The sequence below is a fragment of the Mangifera indica genome, chromosome 6 (assembly GCF_011075055.1).
Source record: "Mangifera indica cultivar Alphonso chromosome 6, CATAS_Mindica_2.1, whole genome shotgun sequence".
Classification (NCBI taxonomy): Eukaryota; Viridiplantae; Streptophyta; class Magnoliopsida; order Sapindales; family Anacardiaceae; genus Mangifera; species Mangifera indica.
The window spans coordinates 419,608-444,800 of NC_058142.1; the positions used below are offsets into that span (position 1 = coordinate 419,608).

At 32.6% G+C, this 25,193-nt stretch overlaps 4 protein-coding genes, 1 non-coding gene and 1 pseudogene across 5 annotated transcripts; 3 read left to right on the forward strand and 3 right to left on the reverse strand.

The window, feature by feature from the left end:
* Positions 1 to 105: 105 nt before the first annotated feature.
* On the reverse strand, positions 106 to 1,950 carry LOC123217922 (putative yippee-like protein Os10g0369500). The gene is made up of 3 exons (XM_044639007.1): positions 1,663 to 1,950; positions 1,444 to 1,552; positions 106 to 388 (listed from the first exon to the last, which is right to left on the reverse strand). Exons 1-3 carry the CDS (start codon positions 1,803 to 1,805, stop codon positions 305 to 307), a joined length of 336 nt encoding a protein of 111 aa, XP_044494942.1. The 5' UTR covers positions 1,806 to 1,950; the 3' UTR covers positions 106 to 304.
* A 700-nt stretch (positions 1,951 to 2,650) lies between these two features.
* LOC123217921 (ras-related protein RABA5a-like) lies at positions 2,651 to 6,264 on the reverse strand. The gene is made up of 4 exons (XM_044639006.1): positions 6,084 to 6,264; positions 3,898 to 4,039; positions 3,314 to 3,758; positions 2,651 to 3,230 (listed from the first exon to the last, which is right to left on the reverse strand). The coding sequence occupies exons 3-4, from the start codon at positions 3,486 to 3,488 to the stop codon at positions 2,881 to 2,883; spliced, it is 525 nt and encodes a 174-aa protein (XP_044494941.1). The 5' UTR covers positions 3,489 to 3,758; positions 3,898 to 4,039; positions 6,084 to 6,264; the 3' UTR covers positions 2,651 to 2,880.
* Positions 6,265 to 8,160: 1,896 nt separating this feature from the next.
* Positions 8,161 to 8,241, forward strand: TRNAL-CAG. Its single transcript has one exon. It is a non-coding gene; the product is annotated as a tRNA-Leu (tRNA).
* Positions 8,242 to 9,955: 1,714 nt separating this feature from the next.
* LOC123218403 lies at positions 9,956 to 12,315 on the forward strand (annotated as a pseudogene).
* Positions 12,316 to 13,219: 904 nt separating this feature from the next.
* LOC123219823 (U-box domain-containing protein 4) lies at positions 13,220 to 15,616 on the reverse strand. Its single transcript, XM_044641818.1, has 2 exons — positions 14,124 to 15,616; positions 13,220 to 13,602 (listed from the first exon to the last, which is right to left on the reverse strand). The coding sequence occupies exons 1-2, from the start codon at positions 15,468 to 15,470 to the stop codon at positions 13,540 to 13,542; spliced, it is 1,410 nt and encodes a 469-aa protein (XP_044497753.1). The 5' UTR covers positions 15,471 to 15,616; the 3' UTR covers positions 13,220 to 13,539.
* A 7,575-nt stretch (positions 15,617 to 23,191) lies between these two features.
* Positions 23,192 to 24,889, forward strand: LOC123219579 (cytochrome b561 and DOMON domain-containing protein At5g47530-like). Its single transcript, XM_044641585.1, has 3 exons — positions 23,192 to 23,812; positions 23,884 to 24,141; positions 24,357 to 24,889. The coding sequence occupies exons 1-3, from the start codon at positions 23,192 to 23,194 to the stop codon at positions 24,621 to 24,623; spliced, it is 1,146 nt and encodes a 381-aa protein (XP_044497520.1). The 3' UTR covers positions 24,624 to 24,889.
* The last annotated feature ends 304 nt before the right edge of the window (positions 24,890 to 25,193 follow it).

The window sequence follows — 25,193 nt, forward strand, 5'->3', positions numbered from 1 at the left end:
ATCCTCTGGCTTTACAGTCTGACCACAATTCTCTATTGAAATTCTAAGATAAACTAACTGATAAAATTAGGGAGAAATCATGCCAAACATTTGCCACAATGTAAATTATCAGTCAAAAAAACAAGAAAATCAATATGATAGCACATTGCTCAGAATACAATAATTTCTTTTCATTTAGTTGCAAAAGCTACAAATATGATAGCCTTCACTAGTCACTACCTATTAAACAATCTCCTTTCAAATGTTCCTAGACAAAAATGATAGCCCTTCACTGTTTATTCCAATATGTTACGTGGCCACTACATCACCAACCTGATTTCAACATTCTTTCCTTTTCCAGGATGTACATTCCTTCTTTGTACTTCTGGCTCTCTTCATAGGCTTTCTCCTAGGGATCATTAACGTTTGAACAGTAGAAATTGAAAAGATGAAAACATAGTTAGTAAAGCAAAACAAAACCCATCATTAAGATCAAAACACTTCCAACTTAAACATATAACAGAATTCTTAGTAAAATTATATGCACTAACAATCAGTATTAAGTTGTCTAATAATTATGACATGTCATTGTGTGATTGAATGTTATTTTATCTCTAATTCAAAATCACCCAATTATATAGTAACCTGTCATTATTAATATACAGATTAATAATCATTGTCCATGCACATACTTATATTACACAAACATCCACAAATTTAATGGAAAATATTCAAAACAAATCGAACAAAACCAAAAAAAATTCCTATCTAATCCATTATTGTAACATTTAGTATACATCTATAATGTCTCATGTTGTAAAAACTCAATCACCCAAAGCCAATGAAAAGAAAGCAAAAAAACTCCACCAAAATGCACTCATTGCCAATATCAGAGGCTTAAGTCTTCCAGGTATAATAAAATTTTATCAAAACAATATCTCACAAAGATTCAACACCATAAATACATGAATGCTAACTTCATGTATACAGGCATAACTATGGTACAAGTCCGGAAATGTTACATTGCCAAAACAATGCCGAGTACTCCCTTAATTGACAATATTATATAGATAAAACAATGTCCATTAACAATTACGTGTTATCATAAAATTACGTGATTTTATATTAGAGATAAAATAAGAGTTTATCATACAATAACATATTATTATTAGTACATAAATCAATACAATTATTAATACACATAAGTTTACTCTATTACATAAAATCAATATTTAGTTTATGACTAATACTATATGTACAAATAAATCATCCTATCTTATTCATACAAGCTAACATTTCAGCGTCTAATCGAGTAATTTTGAAATTAAAACAAAAATCAATCATGTCATCCAATTATATATTGTTATCTTAATTTATATGATAAGGAAGTAAAACTTTGTTGGCAAAACACAGTATCTTAAGCATATTCAGAGATAAAAAATGATGAAAGAAAGAGAGACATACGTATTTCCAACCCAGTAATTGCTGACAAGAGCTACAATGCAGATCTTTAACAGTGTGCAACCCACTGATGAGAACCCTCTCTTCTGTAGGCCCAAGAGATACGTTTACCCTGAAATTATTGCTCAGAAAAAGAAAAAAGCATTCATAATTAAACAAAATTAAAAAAAAAAGAACAAAAAGAGTAAGAATGTGATTAATAATGAAATGGGTTTGTCTTACACTGATCGGAAAAGATAAGCGCGGCCGAAACGGCCCTGGAAGTTCTTGGAAACGATGTCATCGCGTGAAGCAGAGTCCATCTTACAACTCTTGCACTTGAAGATTCGAGGCCCGGTTAATGACTCTGTAAATAAACGACCCATTTGTTTATTTTGATTGATCGAATCAATTTGCTTCTCTCACTCTGTTTCACTTCTGCTTAACAAAGTCATTCGATCACCCAATCAAATTTGGGTTTTTTTTCTTATTTTTCATGTTGGTGTTGACATGGCAGCTGACTTGCCTAAAGTAGGGGTGTTTCTGTCATCTAATCTGTTCATAATGTGACGTGTCGTTTCCCATCTAGTTGGGCGATGACCTTTTGTTTTCACAGGAGAAGATGAAGTCGAACCGAATTTTAATAAAAGTTAGCTCAAAGTTTAATTTCTATAAAAAATAATCGACTTATTTAAAATCGAACATAATTTGATTGAATAATAACAAATGAGGGATTGTTCAAATACAGAAAAGTCATTTAAAAATAACAATTATCAACGAAACAAACTCTAATTCAAATCGAATTTAAAATTGATATAAACTCAATTTGAATTTATAATATTCAATTTAAATTAGTTCAAATTTATATACAATATCACTAAAGATAAAATAAATAATACCACTGATAAATAATATCATCGAAAGAGTAAATAACAATAATAATTAGATAAATTAGTAAAACTTAATTCAAAATATCAAATTTTAATTTTAATTTTAATTCAATTTATACAAACTAAATAATAGATTCCAACTAAGCCAACTCCATTGGAATATACCCCTAGATACAAGCTGAAACAGTGCACCGAAATCTGCCGCTAGACTTGATGGTCTTCAATTTGATTTATTATATTTTTACACTTTGGCAAAAACCCTAATTAACTAATCTTATCTTGATACAGGATTTCAACTAAGTCATACATTTTTAAAATAGTTAAATTTCCATAAATACAAATGATAAGATGGGATAACAACATAACATAAGAAAATATTAAGTGAGGTCATTTACATTTGTTAATCCTTGCTCAACCACATTAATCATCCATAATAAACAAGCCAAAAAAGAAGAAAAAATTAAATAACATTTCAACAAGATCAAGAAACTGAACACATGGAGGAGGAGAAATACGGGGGACCTTGCTGAATTTTTCAGTTCACTAGCCAATTTGAGCAGATTGTTACATGTTAAGTTGAACAACATCCAGCATTTTTAGGCGCCCCATTTTCTGCTGCTGCTGCTGATTCAGTTTTCTCTCCTAAAACCAGAGTCTTTGCATTTGGCAATGGGGTGGAATCCTTGTTGTTTTTCAGCTCTTGTGATTTCTTCACTTTACTACTTAATATATTGTAGATCTCTCTGACAACAGTCTGAAAGGCAGCTGTAACATTCAAGGAATCTAGAGCTGAAGTCTCCATGAAAAACAAGCCATTTTGCTGTGCCAAGCCCTTCCCCTCCTCAGTTGTTACCTCCCTCGCGCCCCTGAGATCTGACTTGTTGCCTACTAGTATGGTTACTACATTCATGTCTGAGTGCGCTGTCCAGTAACAAATGAATAAAATTCAATGCTTTGTTACCACTTGATCAATAACCAAGGAAAAAAAGGAGAAAGTGTATTACTGTGAAGTTCATTTAGCCATCTGTCAATGCTCTCAAATGTCTGTCGTCTACTGATGTCATACACCAGAAGAGCTCCAACTGCACCTCGGTAATATGCAGATGTAACAGCCCTGAACCGCTCCTGACCTGCTGTATCCCAGATCTGTGCCTTGATTTCCTTTCCATTAATATCCATCTTTTGAGTCTGGAACTCTACTCCTATGGTTGATTTGGAACTAGGGTGGAACTCATCTCTTGCAAATCTTGCAAGTAAATTTTATTTTCCAACAGCAGAATCGCCAACTAGAACAATCTTAAAAAGATAATCCTCAGTTTTCTCTTCCTCAGACTGAAAGGTCATCTTCTGACTTTCACAAAATTGTCACTCTATAGATCCATATTAATCTTCTGAATTGCAGATCTTTCCAGGAACCATGACATTAGCCTAGAGATATTATATCTTTCCCTATGCAAAATGAGAAAATGGGTTAAGAAAAAATGAGAATAAAGGCAGTTAGAAACTTGAAAAGCCGGGAAGTTATATGAAGTACAAAAGTTGAAGTTAAATAGTTATATGCAGTATTGGACAGAGTCTGAAAAAATACCAATCTTCTGAATCTAATGTTGAGTTGGTCTCATAAAAAGCGGTAACTTCCATTCCACTCCACCCAATACTTCCTGCCACTTAGTGAAACAGAGTCTGAGATTCCGGTGGTATCAAGCAAAATCTGGATCTAAAATATGAACCTAGAAAGAAATATGAGGACAGAAACAGAAGCAGAATAACGTTAATTTATTTCTACTTCTTTTAATTTGGTTCTAATATTTCTGTTTCCCTTAAAAGAAACAGCAAATGAAAGGAATTGTGTATATGCATATATGCACGTTCTGCTACAGTAGCTAGTATATCACACACAGCAAGCTTCCTACATCCTCTAGAACATTCTAGGCCCTAATAAGGTTGGCACTTTAATCCCTCTAATAATACTACTTCTGGCCCATCTCACACTCCAAAACTATCAGTTCTGATTCTCAATTGAGATCTCAGCCTGGGAATGAGCAATAATAGGTTGGTTGGCACCCCGATGTTTTATTCACACAGTTCGCAGAAGTTCAAAATTTTACTATTCTAGCTAACAGTCTCAACTAGAAACGATAACATATAAACACGAGGTAAAATTCTACTATTCTAACCCTGACAAATCAAAGCCATATTTCGTAACTCTTAGTGAAAGAACAGAATGGTAAAAACATGAGAGAAGGTGCAAACTCATGACAGCTCAATTCCTACAATTCATTAGCAGTCTGTTATATTGGTAAGTTGTAGTAAGTTTGTTAACAGATTTATTGGGAATGAATTATGAAACATGCTTGACATAACAGCACCCAAAAAATAATCGCAGAAAGAGAACTGTCACTAGTTTCTTGAGGATTCTTTATTTGTATCTCTCTTCTCTTTTTCACTTTCCTTTTTCATTTAGATTCTAGGCAATCAACATTGTAGTGGTTAAGATCTACAACACTAATGCAGTAACCATCCAAAATATAGAAATTTCAATTTCTACCAGAGTCGTTTCCCTACAAAAAAACTGAACAGTAAGTAAACAAAAAGGGTATATAGGCTTTTAGCATGAAGAAACCTATAAACCCCACATCTCAGTAAATCCACAAAACCCGTCGTTCACATTCATATTTGTGCTCGAAATATGCAGCGGAAAACAAGCAAAACCAAACCACAAAATAAATTATGCAATAATAAACTCCAACAAAGACAGTCATATCAGGGTAAAGCTCTCAACTTTAAGAGTGTAATTGGTTAAGAGGACTAAAAATTACTCTAGTAATCTATCTTTTATTACTTATATCACTTTGTTTGATTTATAAGTAATAAAAAATTTTGATAATTTTTTATTACCAATAATGATGTAATAGGGAATATAAGAGGTAATCTGATTACCATTTTCATCTTAAATATTAAAATATTATCAAGATGATTTTATTATAACATATCATTTATTTATTAATTTGTTTAGGATAAAAATAATCTTATTTTCAATTAATATAACAAATAATATAAAAATATTTTATAATAATTATACCCAACAATATTTAAGTAAAATAATATACTAATAATCTTTTATGACCTTTAACCGAATAAAATAATTATTTATTCTTACCCATTTTATCAAATTTTAACAAAGGTAATAATAATATACACTTAGTAGAGTAATTTTCTAATTTTGGTAACAAAATATTCTCAAAATCAAATGCCCCTAAACGGTGACATTCACATCATGATAAAACCAAACCAAACCAATGAATTAAAATCCAAACTTGGCATCGATTATACCCATGGATCCCTTAAACAAGGTTGAATTGCGCAGATGAACTATAAAAATAAATCATGAAGGCAAAAAATACCAATAACTAACGCCACCAACCACTTCTCCCCACAAAACTAATCATAATCAACACTACTGACAATTACTAAACTTGACTTCCAAAATGTCTCTCCCAAAATAAACTACATAAACTATTTACACACAAAGTTACATTTTTATATCCAAAAACACTCACTTGAGCAATTATTCAGAAAACAAAGTTAACTACCGAAGCAAATGAAAATAATTAAAAAAAAAAAACCATCAAATATGAAATGAATAACAAAATAAAGGCTAAAGAAGACCAACCCAAAAAATATACGGATCATATGAACATTATTAGAGATACAACTCAACAATCCAGAAGAATATTTTGCTATAAAAATGGATTCATTGTATGCAATGTGTACCTTTTTATGATAAACGGGTGACTCCCGTGACTTGTCTCTCAGATTTGAGGTGGAATCAAAACCGTTGAAGTGGATATTAGAATAGGCATGAAAAGATTGAATAAAGGGTCCGTTTTAGAGAGCGTAACGAGGCGGTTTTGTAACGGTTGTCGTAAGAAATTGAGGAGGAAACATCAGCCAGCCGATGAGGCAGAAGGTGAGAGAATGAATAAGATGCTATTATTGGGCTTAATGGACCTCATCTTGGGCTTTCTACGGCCGAAATACTTGGAAAATTTTTCATAGTACAACATTAATATCTTCATTTTGTTTTTCACTTTTTGGATGACAACATCTTAAAGAAACCGAATTGTTACCTTTTTTTTTTTTTTTTAATTCAAAAGAGTGAATTTTTTTATTAAAAATATTGAAATTTTAAATTGTACTATTAATATAAACAAATTTTTATATTTTCTTATAAAATGGGTTAAACTTCCAGTATATTATATTATATATATCAAACAAATATAATTAAGATAAATTATTTTGTTTTGTTTTATTTTGGGAACAAGATAATTAGTTAGTTTGATATTTTTAATAAAAAATAGGAAAAATTAAAAACATAATTCATTTAATATGAAAAAACAAAATTTGATTCATCCTACAGAATAAAATATAGTTCAATATTTTAAAGTATTGTTTTCTTTCCATTTAAAATGAGACTCGTAAGCTTCTTTGATGTTATAAATAATCTTATAACTAATGTGAATAAGAGCTAACTCGAATTCAACAGTAATTTATAATGTCTAAATTGAATTCAAACTTATTTGAATAAATGCACATTATCATTAATAAGTTTTTGGTACGATAAATAATATTATTAATAAAATAAATAATAATATCATTAAAAAGATAAATAAGTCGAACTAAAACTTTAATTTATTTAAATCAAATATAAATTAAAATTTGAATCAATTTGATTCGAATTCACTTCATCATGTGGAGGGTGACCTAATAAAATACTTCATTTACCTAAACAACGTAATAGGGTTTTTATAGTGAAAAATACTTCATTTATAAACTTTATGTAAATTAGTAATAAAGTGGAATAATCAGTTAAGTAAAAGAGAGTGGGGGCAATGGAGGCTGCAATGGCAAATGGTAGGGGCCCGGCCAATAGCTGATGAGATCAGTATTGCAACAGCACGTGACATTCATTCATTCAATCTATATTTATGGTGCTGCAGATCCTTATCAACCTTACGAACAAACCGCAGAGAAAGAGGGCCAAACTACATTTGCATTGTCAATAATCTCCCAATACTTTCGCATTGGAGATGGATACAGCTACCATTGTGCAATGTACAGAAGCCGAAGCAGAAGAAGCACAGATCCCCACTCCCAATTTCTGCTTTATTTTCGCTTCATTGAGAGATAGCATTTGCTACACTTGGGTGAATCTGATCTGGGTTGATACTATTTAAATCCATTGTTTGATTTAAATAAGTTAATTTTAAATTAGAATTTAAATTCAATTCGATGTTGATTTGTTTATCTATTCAATAACAATATTTATTTTACTAACAATACAATTTATTTTTATTGATAACCTTATAATGATATTATATATTAACTTAAATTGAATATTATAAATTTAATATAAGTTTAAGTTAACCTCAAACTCAGTTCAAATCAAACTCTTAAATCTTGATTTACTTAATATAGTGGTTATGAATTTAATGGATGGATAAGAGGTTTCATATGTTTTGTATAGTTGGTTTAACATTTAAAAAACAATATAATTCAAATAAAGATTTTTCGTTAAAAAAAAAAAAAAGGAATGATTGGGTTTTGAGTAGGATTAGGTCAATCCAAGCTGTTAAAACTCAAATTTGAGTTTAGATGAAACAAATCAAAGACTAAGCTTGTTTTCATAAAATGAATAAAATATTTGAGCTCCCACTTCAAAAATTAAATTGTTTTCAATTTGGATTTAATCCTCAATTGGCCACCCTAAAGGTGGATCTGAGCTTAGTACTGTGGATATTCAGGTGTCAAATTTATCTTATTAAATTTAGATTTTAGCAAATTGTGCGTTGTCAAGATGGCCGAGTTGGTCTAAGGCGCCAGTTTCAGGTACTGGTCCGAAAGGGCATGGGTTCGAATCCCATTCTTGACAAAGTAATTTTTTTTAACATTATCGATTGAATAAAATTCCCGTATAAAACCTACTCTTTTTTGTTTTTGAAAAAAATTCAAAACATATAACAGTATTCAAGACACTATTAATTGGGGCCAAAGGACTATTTCCCACCCCATAAATGTTGCATTCTCAAGTTTTTCTCCTTTAATTTTGATAATATTAAATATCTACCCATGAGCAGTTAAAATTGACAGAACTCTAACCTCTTGAAATTTTATCTCTTTTTGCCCTCATAAACTTTAAAAACTAAAATTTTCCTCAGCCCAAGTTTTAAAAAAAAGGCAGTTTCACCCTAAGATTTTGCTTTGAAATCTCTGGCGTCACCGATGGCCTCTCCCTTTGGTGGTCTCTCTCCTCCCATTTGGATGCCCGATCGGCATCGAAGGAGCTATAGAAGACGAAGAACTTCATCGAGGAAGACGAGGAGCTTTGTCTTCCCAGACGAAGCTCTTCGTCTTCCACCGCTCCTCCGACACACATCGAACGTCCAAATGAGAGGAGAGAGACCGTCGGAGGGAGAGGATGCTTCGGGAGGGAAAAGCGGTCAGCAATGAAGCCGGAAATGATGCCAGAGATTTCAAAACGAAACCCTAGGGTGAAATTTCCATTTTTTAAAACTTAGGCTAAGAGAAACTTTTAGTTTTTAAAGTTTAAGGGGGTAAAAAGTGATTATATTTTAATTTATTTTTAATATTATAGAGAAAATAACGATTTTACCTTTACTACCGTTAATTTTACCTACTCATGGGTGGGTATTTAGTATTATCAAAATTAAAGTGGAGAAACTTGGGAATGCAACATACCTTGGGTGGGACATAGTCCTTTGGCCATTAATTGGTATTTATCTATTATCATCCACAAACTTAATGTCAGCACTCTGAGAGCACCACAGGAGAAAAATTCTGTTCAGCCTCTTAACATTTTGTTCCTAAATTCTAATTAAAGCTAGTTCAAGTTGTTAATTTCAGTGTACAATTCCATACCCTTGTAGCTATTTCATACATACATATACAACTCCATCAACCATTTTCTCAGTCTACTAAGAAGAAGCATTACTAGAACTATTTCGCTCTTGGTAAGATTACAGGATTTGTTTCAGTGTTTTGATTTTGGGTTGCTTTAGTTTCCAGGGCTAGTTTTGATTGTGTTTTTCCTATTATCTGCAACATCCATGCATGCGGTAAATACTTTTAAATCTCATTGGTAAACTTATGGAAGGTTGACTGGTTTCTTCATAGCGCCTAAAAACCCGAAGAGAAATCAGTGGGAACAGGAAAAAACTAATGTTTAAGTTTTAATTTTAATAATAAAATGATTGTAAATTTCTGATAAGTTTGGCTCGGTCAACGTGTTAGAGTTTGATTCAGAAGTTCCCACAATGCAGTCTGTACGGATAATCTTGATTAGTTGTTAGTTTATCTACAATTACCCATATTTAATCTGTTTCCTGGATAATTTCTATCACTGTCTGCTCTCACTGTCAGGTTTCATAGAAACTCTCAAATATTAATACCGCCAGTCTAAAACCCCTTTAAAACTTGTACATCTGGTTAGGGTTCATATGCATTAGAGCTTTTTTTTTTTTTCTGAAAAATTGAGGTGAATATCTGTTTTTTTTCTGAAGGATTGAAATTACTGTATGCAATCCAAGCAACAAGTTATTATGTAATGAGGGTTTGTTGTTGCAGGTTCAATCTGGGTGGCTCTTAACGTAGTTCTATGTGTATAGCATGGTGGAAGCAGGGGCCTCAAAAGCAGATAAGACTGAGTTCACAGAATGCTGGTGAACAGTATGGACTACGCCTTATATTATGAAGCTTGCTTTAGCAGCTGGCATTGGAGGGCTCTTGTTTGGTTACGATACAGGTATAAATATTAAATGAGAGCAATCAGAAACTATTGAGCTTAATATAATGTTTATGGTATGGTGTTGTAGGAGTCATATCTGGTGCCCTTCTGTATATTAAAGACGATTATGTTGATGTTGACAAGAAAACATGGCTCCAGGTTTGTGTGTGCTTTATATTGTTTTTATGTTGTGTTTATGGAATGTTGATTTGTCATTCTGCAGGAAACAATTGTGAGTATGGCTGTTGGGGGTGCTATTTTTGGAGCTGCTATTGGCGGCTGGATCAATGACAGGTTTGGGAGAAGAATGTCGCTTTTAGCAGCTGATGTATTGTTCTTCGTTGGTGCAACAGTGATGGCTCTTGCTCCTGATCCCTGGATGATTATTCTTGGAAGGGTTTTGGTTGGTCTTGGAGTTGGAATGGCTTCCATGACTTCACCGCTTTACATTTCAGAAGCATCACCTGCTAGAATCAGAGGAGCACTGGTTAGCTCCAATGGGTTGCTGATAACAGGAGGCCAATTTCTATCCTACCTTATCAATCTAGCATTGTCCAAGGTATGCCAACTAAATCATTAATCCTGGAACTATCTTGTACAAATTAGTGATTTTGTTTAATTTTGATTCAGGCTCCTGGAACTTGGCATTGGATGCTTGGAGTTGCAGGAGCACCAGCATTGATTCAATTCTTGTTGATGCTCACTCTCCCTGAATCTCCCAGATACCTTTACAGAATGGTACAATACAACCTCCATTAGTATTGCAATGTTCTGTATCTTTCTGTCCCTTGGAATAGGCCTGATCAGAGTTTTCTCTATTATTCAGGAACGTTTTGGTGAGGCTAGGGCCATCCTGGAGAAAATTTACCCTGCTAATGAAGTTGAAGAAGAGATGAATTTCTTACAATAATCTGTTGAAACTGAAAAGGCTGAGGAAGCTATTATTGGGAAAGACAAATTTTCTAGATTAAAGGGAGCTTTGAGAAACCCTATTGTGAGGAGGGGACTTTATGCTGGAATTGCAGTGCAAGTAGCTCAGCAGTTTGTGGGAATCAACACTGTCATGTATTACAGTCCATCCATAGTTTAATTTGCTGGGTTCGCGTCAAAGAGCACAGCTCTAGCTCTCTCTCTGGTGACTTCAGACCTCAATGCTGTTGGCTCTGTTGTTAGTATGGCGTTTGTTGATCGATATGGAAGGAGGAGGATGATGATCATCTCATTGTTTGGAATCATTTCTTGCCTTGTTGCATTAGCCATTGTGTTTTGGCAAGCTTCAGTTCATGCTCCTTCTATTAGCCCAATTGAATCCTCTCACTTTGGGAAGAACAGCACATGTCCAGCTTGCTCCTTTGCTGCAAATCCATCAAGATGGAACTGCATGTCCTGCTTGAAAGTAAAATGTGGCTTCTGTGCAAATAAAGGAGATGAAGTAAGCCCTACTACTACTACACTATGATTTCGTTTTTCTCTTGATTTTCTCACTGATTGAGTTTCATTTGCGTTTTATATTCAGCATCTTCCTGGAGCATGCTTGCTTGATGATAAATCAAAATGAGGACGTATGCAGCGGTGAGCACCATACATATTACAAAAGTGGTTGCCCAAATAGATTTGGATTCCTTGCAGTCATCCTCCTTGGACTGTACATTATAGTGTACTCACCAGGCATGGGAACTGTCCCATGGATTGTCAACTCTGAGATCTATCCATTGAGATACAGAGGCATTGGTGGAGGCATTGCTGCAGTTTCTAACTGGACATCAAATCTCATAGTCAGCTTAACATTCTTATCACTCACTGAAGCTCTTGGTTCTGCTGGTACATTCCTCTTATTCGCCGGGTTCTCTATCACAGGACTCATAGCCATTTACTTCTTGGTACCAGAAACTAAAGGATTACCATTCGAAGAAGTTGAGAAATTGCTCAAGCGAGGCTTATTAAAACCAAAACTAAATACGTTGAGGAGAGTTCTACCTAAACTCCTCCATACTATCAATTCTACTTTTCTTATGAATTTGCAGAGTGTATTCACCTTGCTCCGCTTTCAATGGTAGATATTTGAGGAAAATTTTCCCATAATTTTGTCTTACATTAGATTTGTATGAGATGACGAAGTCTAGGCCCTGTTAATAATATATTTAGATTACTCTCATTCTGTAAAATCACTTCATGATCAAATAAATATATCATTATTTGTCAGATGAGAATTGTACCAATACTTTAATGATTCAATATATCATAAAAGTGATTTTGAATTTGAGCTAAATTAGATTGGGCTCAAATTCGATTATTTTGTTCTTTCACACTATTTATCCTATATTTATTTTGTTGATAATATTATTTATTTCATATGTAAAATTATAAACATAATAAACCAACTTAAAATAACTTAAACTCAAATACAACATTAAAAATTTGAGTCAAGCTTTATTTAGATTCAATTTGATTTGAATCCACCCTAGCAAATCTTTTGTGCCGGCTAAGGCATGAATAATAAGGACAAGGAAAAGAATACTGAAACCAAAATTGCATGAATCAATGGTGGGGTTGATAGGGAGAGGGTAAAGGTTGGTGGGGTGCCTTGTCTTTGTTTTGCAAATATTGCAGGTAGGGGCAGACAAAGTGCTGATGCCATGACACCACACAGACAGATGAACTACTTTACACCGAATATAAGCATATTTCAATGGCCCTACCAACAACTCTCCCTCTTCTTTGATTTAAACCTAAAGCGAAATGATTAATTATCCTTTTCTTGGCAACCAAACCAATAGACAAACAATGGTTATTGATATAGGGATTTTACCGACCTTTTAAGTATATTTTCCGAGACATACGCCCAAGCAAGTGTCCGTTTCCAATACCGTAAATATTTCTAATTTGAATGTAATTTTAACTCAATAATCCTTTGAATATTAAGTGGGAGAGGATAACACAAAATTAGTACCAATTAATAACAACACCATATAAGTTGCTTTCTTTTTTGATTTATTATTCTGCATTCTTATTATACAATAATAAACATGACAAGAGTCTATTCATATTCTAATCATCCGTGTATCTTGCACAACTCTAAATTGTGTATGTTGTTGGTTACAAGAAATCGCATCAACCTTGATCTTCATCTTCATTCAGGAAAGATGTTTAACATAAGTTGGGTCATCCAAACAAAATAAAGAATAACCCAAAATTTTATCACATCCAAAATCCCACAAGCCGATAATAGAGAACTCGATAACAAGGAAAAAAGATAGAACCCTAAAACCTAGTTAAAAATCATACATCTAAGGTCAGTTGCTTACTAGTTTCTTTCTCCCTAATTTTTTTTCTATTTCAATTCTTAATCAACCACACTGTACAAACCATCACCAAAACAACTCCCCATCTACATGAAAATAAAACCTTATAGTATCATCAGAACACCTAAGGACTCGAGGATGAAGCCTCCTGTCTTGGCTCTCTCAGATACCCCAGTAGAGTTTCAGCCTGCAAATCACAACCAAGAGACCATCAACACCAAGCTATGTAAAAATACTCACAGACTTCAACAAGTTTAAGAATCACAAGATGCAAAATTCATATAACATCTCTAGTCTAATAACTCGACCCACAATCAAGATAGTATACACTTTGGATATTTAGTCTATCACTGTTATGTTTTTAGACTCAGGTTTTGTCGATGTGAGAACTACCTAAGAGTTGTTACATTAACATCTCAGTCCAATAGTCTGTCCATTTTGGACACACAAGCTGTCAGTGTTTTGATTTTAGCTTTGCAACTCAAAACACTTCTTGACACTTTAGGAACACACATCTTAATCATCCCCAAACTTTGTAGGATACTCATACATTCCCAACATTTTCTGTATTCGGTCAATGTAGGAGGTAGGACATGCCTAAGAGTGTTGCAGTTTAAAGAACAACAGTGTAATGTAATATGCAGCACAATTTCAAGTTCAAAAACAGAGATTACTAGAAAAATCAGAGGAACCCAAATCAATTCTCACCTTATGCTTAGCTCTGACACTCCCCGTTTGTGAAAGCGCCACAAGAGGAGGAATCCCTCCTTCTCTAACCAGCAACCCTCTGTTTCTAACACTCTCAGCACAGAGCTGCAACAATGTCAACACAGCGAACTCCTTCCCCTTGACACTCCCATCTTCAATAGCCTCCACAAGAGTAGCAATTCCATTTTCATCAACAATCGCGTCTTGCCCCTCCGCAATCCCCGCCAACAAGCTCAACACCACCATGGCCTTCTCCGCCATTCCCTCACCTTGCCCCGCCAACATCGCTACCAAAGGCCTCACCGCCCCGGCGCTCACTGCCCTCTCCTTGTTTTGCTTCAACGAACAAAGCTTGTACAATGTTGTTAAAGCATCTTTCTTCCCTCTGTTTGAACCGGTTATTAGCAATGAAACTAATGGTGGAATCGCCCCACATGCGCCTATGGAATTTTTATTCTCTTCTATCAGAGCCAGACTCAGGAGAGCACAGGCTGCGTTTTGCTTTGAAGTTTCGGTACCGGTTTTGAGAACATATACAAGAGACTTTATTGCCCCTGCGTTTGTGATTATGGATTTGTTGTTCTCGTGCAAAGAGAGGTTCAATAAAGCTGTTACAGCATGCTCTTGAGTCCATGGATCGCTGCATTTAAGGAGGGGAATTAAGGCCGGTATGGCACCCGATTCGCCAATAAGTACTCGATTATCGGACCGGTTTTTTGCTAGAAGTCTCAGTTTTGCTGCGGCTGATCGCTTGACGGCGATCGATGAGGATTGAAGACCATCGATGCAGATCTTGACCGTCGGTTGAAGATCTTCTGGCGAAATGCTTTCGATTATTTCGGTTGAGAAGCTTTCCCTTTGGAGAAACCCCAAACACGGCTCTGGCTCTGGCTCTGTCTCCGCTTCCAGTTCACCTTGACGGTAGTTCTCACTGCGCTGAGAGGGATTGTTTTCAGGTGACGGTAAGCACGCGAGACGCTGTAACTCGCCCGAAATATCACTGCTACAGACCGAGAAATCGCTGAAAGCTTGAGAGACATTCAAGAAATCGTCTTCTGATGAGTTGGACTTGGCCGATTTCGCGTCAAGCAGTTTGGTTGCAAGCTCGCCAAGTCTCATGTCGATAACCGACTCAGTCAGATTCTCGGACATGTAGCCCGAATTATCGGGAACAGTTGTGAAGGAACAACTGTTTTCGTCTTGATAGAGATTTGAACGAATTGTACGCATGGATCTGGCGGGACTCCGGTGGACTTTGGAGGTCGAAACCGAAGACGGTGAGTAGAAATTCTGTCTTAAAGGAAACCGCCGACTTGAAGAAGAATTAGAATCTTCCAACGAAACCATTTTGAAACCAAAAAACAATTAAACCCACAACAACGAAAGTGTTTTTTTATGAGATATCGCTTTTGCTTTTGAGAGTTCAAGAGATTTTCATGGAGAAAGTAGAGAGTTTGAAGAAGAAGCGAACCAGGTGATGCTTCAGACTGATGGGGTTGGATTTTAGTACAGCTAACTAAATTCTAAAACGACATGCGGGTGAGATTAAAATCTTCACAGTCACTGCATTCGAAACCACATGGTCAGCTGATGACTTTCAGGGTTAAGTGAAGGAAGACCCCACCAATAAAGATCAGACGGTGAAGGGGAGGACCGATTTGACAGTGGAACACAACCTTGTGAGAAAGTGGCGTCTAGTTTCAGTAAGTTTACGAAAATATCCTTATTAAATAAGAGATTCCGCCTTTGGAGTTTACGACAAACGTCTGTTACAGTTGTAAAAATCTGAGGCATGGAGTACACGTGTGGCGACGCCAGGTTGGATTAAGGTAATGATGGAGTAGAGATGGGCGCATGATTGTCATCAGACGGTTATACGAGTTTCGAATGGTGAGCCGTCACAAAGGAGATGTATTCTGGACACATCAGCCACACGTGCTTTACCATACACATTTAGCCACGCGTATCTAGAGAAATGGGCTAGCTCACCTACAAATATATTTCAATTAATAAGTTAATAATAAATAATTAGTAGATAATTTTATATTAAGATTTTAAAAATTTTTTATGAGACATGCTGAGTTGTACAGCACCCTAACTGCAGTTTCTATCTATGGATTGAAAAGATGGCATTCGTCCCTACTTGATTAATTGTTAATTAAGTCATTGAGTTTTATTTGAATTGTATTGAGAGTAGGTTTTCAATATAGACAGATTACGGAAGATTAGTTCACTAATTTAATATGAATATATTAAAAAGCATTATTAATTTATCTATTCAGACTTATATACGAAAATATGAAATCGAACATATTTTCTAATTTCACACCTTATTATATTTTGAATTTATGCAAGAATGAGACAATTCAGATGTCTTTTATTTTTATAGTTGCTCCTTTTTAATCATATATTATGTTTAGAAAGTCAAATAATCTGACCTTCATTTTCTTCTTTAGCTTTTGGGGTTTTAAACATGTAAAATGAGTTGGGTTAAGCTTAATTTGACCATTTTAATGTTCACATATAGACGATATCATGACGTTCTCTTGACATATGTTTCGATATGTCAAATATGGTTAACTTTTATTTTTACCTTAAAAAAAATATGGTTAAAATTTTTATAATGTTAAGGCATATTACAAATAACTTTTATATGTATTATAAAATGCTAAATATACTTTTTTATTAAAAGATTTGGGACATATACGGTAACAATAAAAAGTCATATTTATCTTTATATGTATTTGAAATATTATATTTTTAAAACAGTACGTTCTACTTAAAAAAAAATCAATCAAATAGGTTTAGGGTTTAATTAGATATTAGGTTAATAAACATATTTTACTTGAAATGTTGTAACAAGCAAATAAACAAAGATATGAGAGAGTGGATTAATTTGAGATTAGGGTAATTAATCTTCTTAATTAAGATATAAAGCATATTAACTTAATTTAATTACTTTTGCATCATCTAGAAGGGAGCTTTTCAAAGTAGTGTACATTTGACCAAGAATTAGGTCAAATATACTCATATAGTCATCATCTCCAATTCAAGTTCATATTGTTTTTAAGAAGTCAACTATGTCAATCAAATAATGATCAATAAATTAACAATTTTATTGCTTTTTGTTTTTTTAATGAGTTGTGTTTAATAATTATATACAAGTCAAATTACTGAAAATTTTTGAATTGATATATAAGACTTGATCAAACAAAAACATTTTAAATGAATAAATGTAGAAGAATAACATAAATAGTTTAAAGGGTTGACAACTTATGAGGATAGGGCTAGTGACCTTCATCTCCATTCTTGTACCGATATGATATCATTCTCTCTAAATTTGACCTCAAACATGAATTTTTAAAAACAGAGTCAAAGGTAGATGTTATACAATAGATTATTCTCAATGGAACATCTTCTTGAGAACAACCGAAAGCAATAGTTTTTACTTTGACCTACAAATAGATATCCCTTGATAGAGAACATAATCTATCAATTGACAATTTATTATAAATTTTATCTTAAGTTAGTTAAGGTAGTTCTCATAAGATCCAACGACTATCTTCAAGATCCTAATGTGAAATCACGTCATTCTCATCTCAATTCTCTCATAATTTATTTTCATTCTCATTAATACATGTGGGTCAAACAACTTTAAATAACAATTTCATATTCATATTTAATTTTTTTATGGTTATTCTATAAAAATGATATTAATTAAAATAGACACCAATTTTTCCATTTAAACTTTTTTAGGCAAACTTACAGTGATTTTATTTTTTTAAGTAAATTTAATTTTGTTTCTAATAATACCCTTATCGGCTAATTACATCACATTCTTGATTAATTACATCAAAATATTTTTTTTGATAACCTATGAGCATTCTCTGTTTGTTAGGTTATGATTTAAATATTCAAAAACTTATTCGAAATGATCAATTTTTATTATAATATAGATTGAAACGAAAAGATGAATAAAAGTGCAAAGAAAGGTGCGTGAGGGTGTGTATAAATGCGTAAGGGTGCATAAAACTAATTTTATATATATATATATATATATATATATATATATATATATATATATATATATATATATATATATATGGGGGTACCCTTTCCGCACCTATGTTTTATATATATTTATATATAATAATATAATATTTAAAAAATATAATAAATATATATAACAATATAATATATATTTAAAAATTATTATTATTATTTATATATATTATATTAAATATTATATAACTCACACACGTTATACATCTTTAATTCATTTTATGCACTCTACGCACTATCCGTTCGCACTCATCATTCTCCTCGCTTATGCGCATCTTTTCATTCCTATCATATTTGAATAAAAATTTATCAATTTTCAAACATGTTTTAAATTCTTGAAACATGACTTACTGAATCTTCAAATCATAATTTATCAAATCTTTGAAAAACACTCTATCAAATTCAACGTAATTAGTCGAGAGTAACGTAAATAATCGAGAATAACGTAATTAGCTGAAAGGGTATTTTTGAAATTAAAATTAAATTTGCTTATAAAAATAAAATCACTATACGTTTGTCTAAAAAAATTTAAACAAAAAAATTATTATCGATTTTAATTAATATCCCTATATATAATTACAATAAATATTATGATTAATAATCTAATCTTTAATGTCTCCATTATAACTTATTTTGCATTAGAGTTAGAGTTTGATTTACTTAAATGAGTTGACGATGAAAAATCTAATTAATAATAGATATTTAAGATAAAAATGCAATATTTGTAATGGTTTTCATATTTTGAATTTGAAATACTGAGATTTATTTCTTTATTTTATATATTAATAAATGATAATTATTAGCCTCTCTGTAGGGTCAAGGTCACGGGTATGGTAGGTTTTTACCTTTCTCTGCACCGTCCCTGTCCTCAATTTTGAGGGATAATTTTGTCCGGCTTGACTCCAATCTTAGACAGACTATTTTCAAAGATTTCTCATAATCGATTTCATCTAAGTATAATTTAATTTAATTAATTTTAAATTAAAATTAAAATTTAATTTATAATCATTTAATTTATTTATTTAATAATATTATTTATCTCTTAAAAAATATTATATATTTATTTAAACGGACGGACCTAAATTTGAGTTGGAACCTAACGTATAAAATTAGGTGAAAACCAAGTTGGAAACAAATTCTACCGGTGTGAGTCCGATGCATTTAATGCAGAGATGTTTGTTTCTATGCATTTAGAACGTTGAGATTAAATGCCACTACAAAAATCCACGACGACACGTGGCACCAACACACATTAACAATTTCCAGTTGAGGCAACTCGACCTCATTCCATAATTTGTTTCAAACATTGGCTGGCTAGTCATGCGGGTTACCCTTTCTATTTTGGGAATAACTATTATTTGGTATATTTTGTCAGGTCAAAACATAGATTCGAGACTCAGTCACTTTATCAATGTCACTAAAGTTGGGTTTGAAGGATGTTTGATATGAGTTAGTTAAATTTGAATTAAAAATTTTATTTAATAATTTGATTTAAATTTGATTTTTTTAAGTTATTGGTCAAATAAAGATACTAAAATGATATCGACAACTCTCATTATACCTAAATTTACTGGTATATATTTAATTAATATCTAAATTGTTTAGATTAAATATAATCTAATGACATTGGTCAAATATGAGTTAGTTCTAACTTGATTTTAATTTTAAATAGATAGTTTAAGCTTATTCAAGCTTTATTAGAAATATCATCAAAAAATAATTAGTGTGATAAGTATTAGTAAGATAAAAAAATTATTGATGATTAAATGACTACTATTATCAAAAAGAAATTTGAAATAAATTTGAGATAAGTTTTTAAATTAAGTTTAAATTTAATTTAAATTTAGTTAAACACTGAGTCAAACTAAAGATTTGATTCAAATTTATAAGAATGGATTCAATCTAAACTAAATTAAGCTTTAAATTGTCTCAAATTTATAATTTTCAATTCAAATACAAATTTGTTTGAGCTAATTAATAATATTATTAAAAATTTAGCAATAAAATAAATGATAATGTCAAATAAATATATAATAATATTATTAATAAAATGGATAATATAATTGAATAGATAAACAAATTCATGTGAACAATATGATAAGCATGGCTTCATTAGTCGGTGGTAAGCAAGTCGGGTGCGTTGAAGACTTTTTTTGGTGATTGTTGTTATGGTTGATCAGGCCGACTTCTTCCATGATAAAGGATGCTGTTAAGGTTAGATATGGTCTGGGCCAGGCCTATCTTGTAAATGATTTTCTAAAGGCTAAATGGCAGTAACCCATCACATCTGGGCCTGTGGATACGAAACAAAGGTATGTTCTTTATGATGTGGGGATCGTTGATTGATCATGAAACTCTTCCTTTCCTTTAATTGCACTGGATCTATCCTAGCCAAGCTTGCATTACACTTTTATTGGGATTGACTTAAATATAAAAAATTCAATTTGAAAAATAATTTAAGATTCGAACTCAATTAAAATATAATTTAATTTAACTTGATTCAAAGTTAAATATTTAAATCTGATTAAATTTGATTTGTTTATAAAAATAAATTAAATCTTTCGGGCATAATTTAATTTATTTGATTTAAACTTGAATTTAAGCAAACAACTTAGATTGAGTTTAACTTTATTTGCCTTGTTTGGTTTTAGTAAAAATTTGACCCTATTTATCGTTTTTATTTTTAATTTAAAATCATTTAATTATATTAATACATATAATACATATATAGATACATTTGTGAGAAAAAAAATAGTATAATAAAAAGACTGGAACTTCTAAGGAATATTTTATGTTAATGTCCCTCACATCAATCAAATAACAATCACCTAACCCCATGTTAGAAGGACTAAAACATTCAACCTAAATAAAAGAATTGAGGGGGAGCCATTAGTATCTTGAAGTGAAGTTTCTTGTTGGGTTGGAAATCAAGAAAGAATTAGAGAACTAAGGTTTGTTAAAGTTGATGAACATACTAAGAAAGCCATAGAAATGGAAGAGTGTAAGGTTGAAGAAAGATTACAAAAATGGTAGTTGAAGTGTTAGGATCTAGGGTTAGATTATGAATTTAAAATGTAAGGTTGAGAAATTGTATAAAACTTATTCTTAAGCCCATAAAACAATTTTAGGTCGATTTAACCTCTACAACTTTTTACCAATATCACAACTCACGTTAAATTAATGAAATAATAAACCCTAACCTTAATACCAGACACCTTTTTACATTTTGTTAATATGAGATTTATCTAAAAATATTGCATTCACCCTTTGAATGAGACTCAACGTTCTCATTGAGACTTATAACATCATTATTTAAAAGAACACGTGAAATAATTTTAATATTATTTGTAATATCTTGAACTAATAATTTAATTCATTATCAAGATATTATTCCTTTTGGATGTATAGTTTGTCATAGTTTTAATTTTAGATTTTTCAATCAAATTTAAAACTCATAAATTATTTAACTAATCTTTTCTTATCATTCTCAAAATTGTAAAATCCTTTGAACTTTTTTTTTTTTTTACAAATTTGAGTTCAAAACTAAAACTACGTGCAACCATAAAATTTGTGGGAATGAAAAAAGGACATTTAACTATAGTTTTTTCGGGATGTAGATTTTGTAAAAGTTTGTCCTGGAACAAAATTTTTTAATAGAAAGAAATGGTGATGCAGATGCTTGCATGAGAGGGAATGTTGATTTATGAAGTTGAAAGAGTCTATGTATATATGAATTATATGCAAGTTTGGTGCGAAAACCACAAGAAATCTACAATGATTTGATCAAGAAGAAGAAGAAGAAGAAGAGTAGTGACATGTGTTGTTGTTAGTGATTTGTCAATTTGAAATGGTTTCAAGTACATGAGGTTTAGATTGTGGTTACGTAAAAAATTGTTGAAAGAAATTAGAAATCAAAATCAGTTATATTAAACAATAAAAATTTACGTGACTCAACAACTTACATGTCGTTCATCTTATAATGTTTATATTCATAACCATTAATTATCCAATTTAAGCTTCAGTTATTTTTGTTTGGATTTGACAGATCAACAATGTTTGTTGGTGGTTTGTAAATGAAGAGTAAAGACATATCACATATACTTGTAGTGGAGCAGCTGCATCTTCGGCTCCCAAATGTTGTTATCTATCAATAGAGAAAGCTCCCCACATATCCCAACAAATCACCTCCTTTATAAGGCAAAAACGGTGCGTTTTTGTAGCTTAACTTAACCCTCCCTCATCAAAATTCCCAATTATTCCACTGTTACATTATTCAAATGAAATATTGATGTACAACATGTCATCCAATTCAGATTAAATTTCACTTTATAGTTAAACATAATGCATCAAAAGAAATGATTAGTAATGAGATCAACGCTTGGACATATCACTTACATGTAGTATCCATCTTGTTCTATGAAGCAGTATATACAAGTCTAACGAGGAAAAATTTATAATTACTATCATTACTCTTATCAAATTAACACTAGAATAATAACAAAATGGTGGACATAGATTTTGGAATAGCAAATGATAGGAAGTAACCTTTAGTACCCATCTCGTCAATCACAGTTCCAACCATAAACAAAAACTTCCGAACATGTAAATCAGAGCTTTGTCTTAAACGTTTGTACATGTGACGAAGAAGTTGGTACAGGCTGGTCAGGAAGAAAATGGTGGTTGAAAATGGAAATGGAAATGAAAATTAAAACTATATACATAAAATTAGTTTCGTGCAATATAAAAATAGAAAACCAAGTTTGCTTGAGAATGGATGCTTCCGCAATAGATTAGCCAACAACCCTTTTAAAGTATGCCTCAGATTTTATATATATAGAAGCTTCATTTCAAGCTTTAATAATATTATTTGCCTTAAACTTCATAGACACAATTTTTTTAGTGTTCTATAATCACCTTTCTATTCTCCTGTGTTTTCGTTAGATAGAATCCCGCTTTGAGATTCTGCTGCAAAAGAGACTTTTAGTCGTTCATTCGTTCCTTCATTCATGGTGGAAATGTTGAAGATTGTGTTCATTGTTTCAGTTTTGATATGTCTTATAATATCATCTTCATTTGCTGATCAGCAAGCCTGTAGCAAATATTCCTTCTCTGATAACCGTCGGTTTGCCTCGTGTATTGATCTTCCTGTGTTGGACTCTTTCATACATTACAATTATGAATCTTCATCTGGGAATCTTGATGTTGCGTTCAGGAAGACGGGGATTTCGACTCCCACTTGGATAGCTTGGGCTATTAATCCTGCAGCAACCGGCATGGTTGGTTCTCAGGCTCTGGTAGCCTACCAAAAAGCTGATGGAAAAATGAAGGCTTATACTTCGCCAATTACTTCATATAAAACAAGTTTGGAAGAGGGGAAGCTCAGTTTCGGGGTCTCTGATTTGACTGCAACTTTTGCCAAGAACGAGATGACCATTTTTGCCACATTGACGCTTGGTGAAGGCAACACTACTGTGAATCAAGTTTGGCAGGAGGGCCCTCTTTCGGATGATGCTCCTGAAATGCATAGCACAAGTGGTGGCAATGTTCAATCCATGGGGAAATTGAATCTTCTTTCTGGTACTGCTTCATCTTCTGGTGCAGGAAACTCGAAATCAACAGGCCGTAATGTAAGTGATTTCAATCAGACACCCTCATTTTTTACTCAAAAAAGTTTCGATTGATTTGTTATTGGTTGCAGATTCATGGGATCCTGAATGCAGTTAGTTGGGGCATTATGATGCCAACTGGGGCTATTTTAGCAAGGTACTTGAAGGTGTTTAAATCTTCTATAGGGCCTCTCTGGTTTAACCTTCATGTTGGTTGCCAAGCATCAGCATATGTTATTGGCGTTGCCGGGGTAGGAACTGGCCTCAAACTCGGAGCTGAATCTCCTGGAGTTGAATATTCAACTCATAGGAAAATTGGCATAACGCTCCTCTGCCTTGGAACACTTCAGGTACTCAAAAAAGTTTGTAACACTGCTAAGTATATCCCACATCAATAAAACAAGAAAGAGATACTATATATATATATATGGACATTCCACATATCTAAAACGGATAATATCATTCATTCATATATATATATATATATATATATATATATATATATAACATCTCTCGAGTATTATACGTTTGATGTGTTCTAAGAGAAAATTTCCGCTTATTACAGGCATTTGCACTGCTTCTTAGGCCAAAACCAGATCACAAATACAGGATTTTCTGGAATTTCTATCACCACTCATGTGGATACACAGCCATAATTCTGGGTGTGGTTAACATATACAAAGGATTCCAAATCTTGCAACCAGGGGGTCCCTGGAAGCAAGCTTACACTGGAATTATAATAGCTTTGGCTGCTACAGCTGTGGTGTTGGAAGTTTTCACGTTGTTTATAGTGATCAAGAGAAAAAGGGAAGAGAATTCTGACAAGATATAAAACAAGTTTGCCCTATGTATTTATTTTCTTTTTCACAGGTGCTTTTCTTGTTTCATAGAGCAGGCCCTGGCAGGACTAGTTGTGCATGGAAATTATATGTTGTTGCTTTTAAATCCATGTATCAGTTCATTGTATTATTATCTTATAGCGATCATGTTTTCATAAGGGCATTGTACAGTATAGACTTTCATCTCTATTATTTTATCCCCTCTAATATCTAACTTTCCATTTGTACCGTTGGTTTTACAGTGAAATAAAATACAAAACTGCAGAATTTAGTCTTGATCTTTTACTAGTGTATGATGGGGTTAAGTTTTATTACATTTGGGATGAGTTTCCCAATTTATGCATAAATGACATAGACTAGAGGTGAATTTGAATTGAGCGAGACTAAACAATCTTTTAGCTTGCTTAAACTGATAAACAATAACATTTGAGAATAAGAATGGTTGTAAAAAAAGAAAAAAGATTTGAATCGAACCAAACTTGAGCTGGATTTGCATATAATAAAGCTCAAACTCGTTATAGTTAAGCTTAAACTCAATTCAGCTCATTTCGAGCTCAAACTTT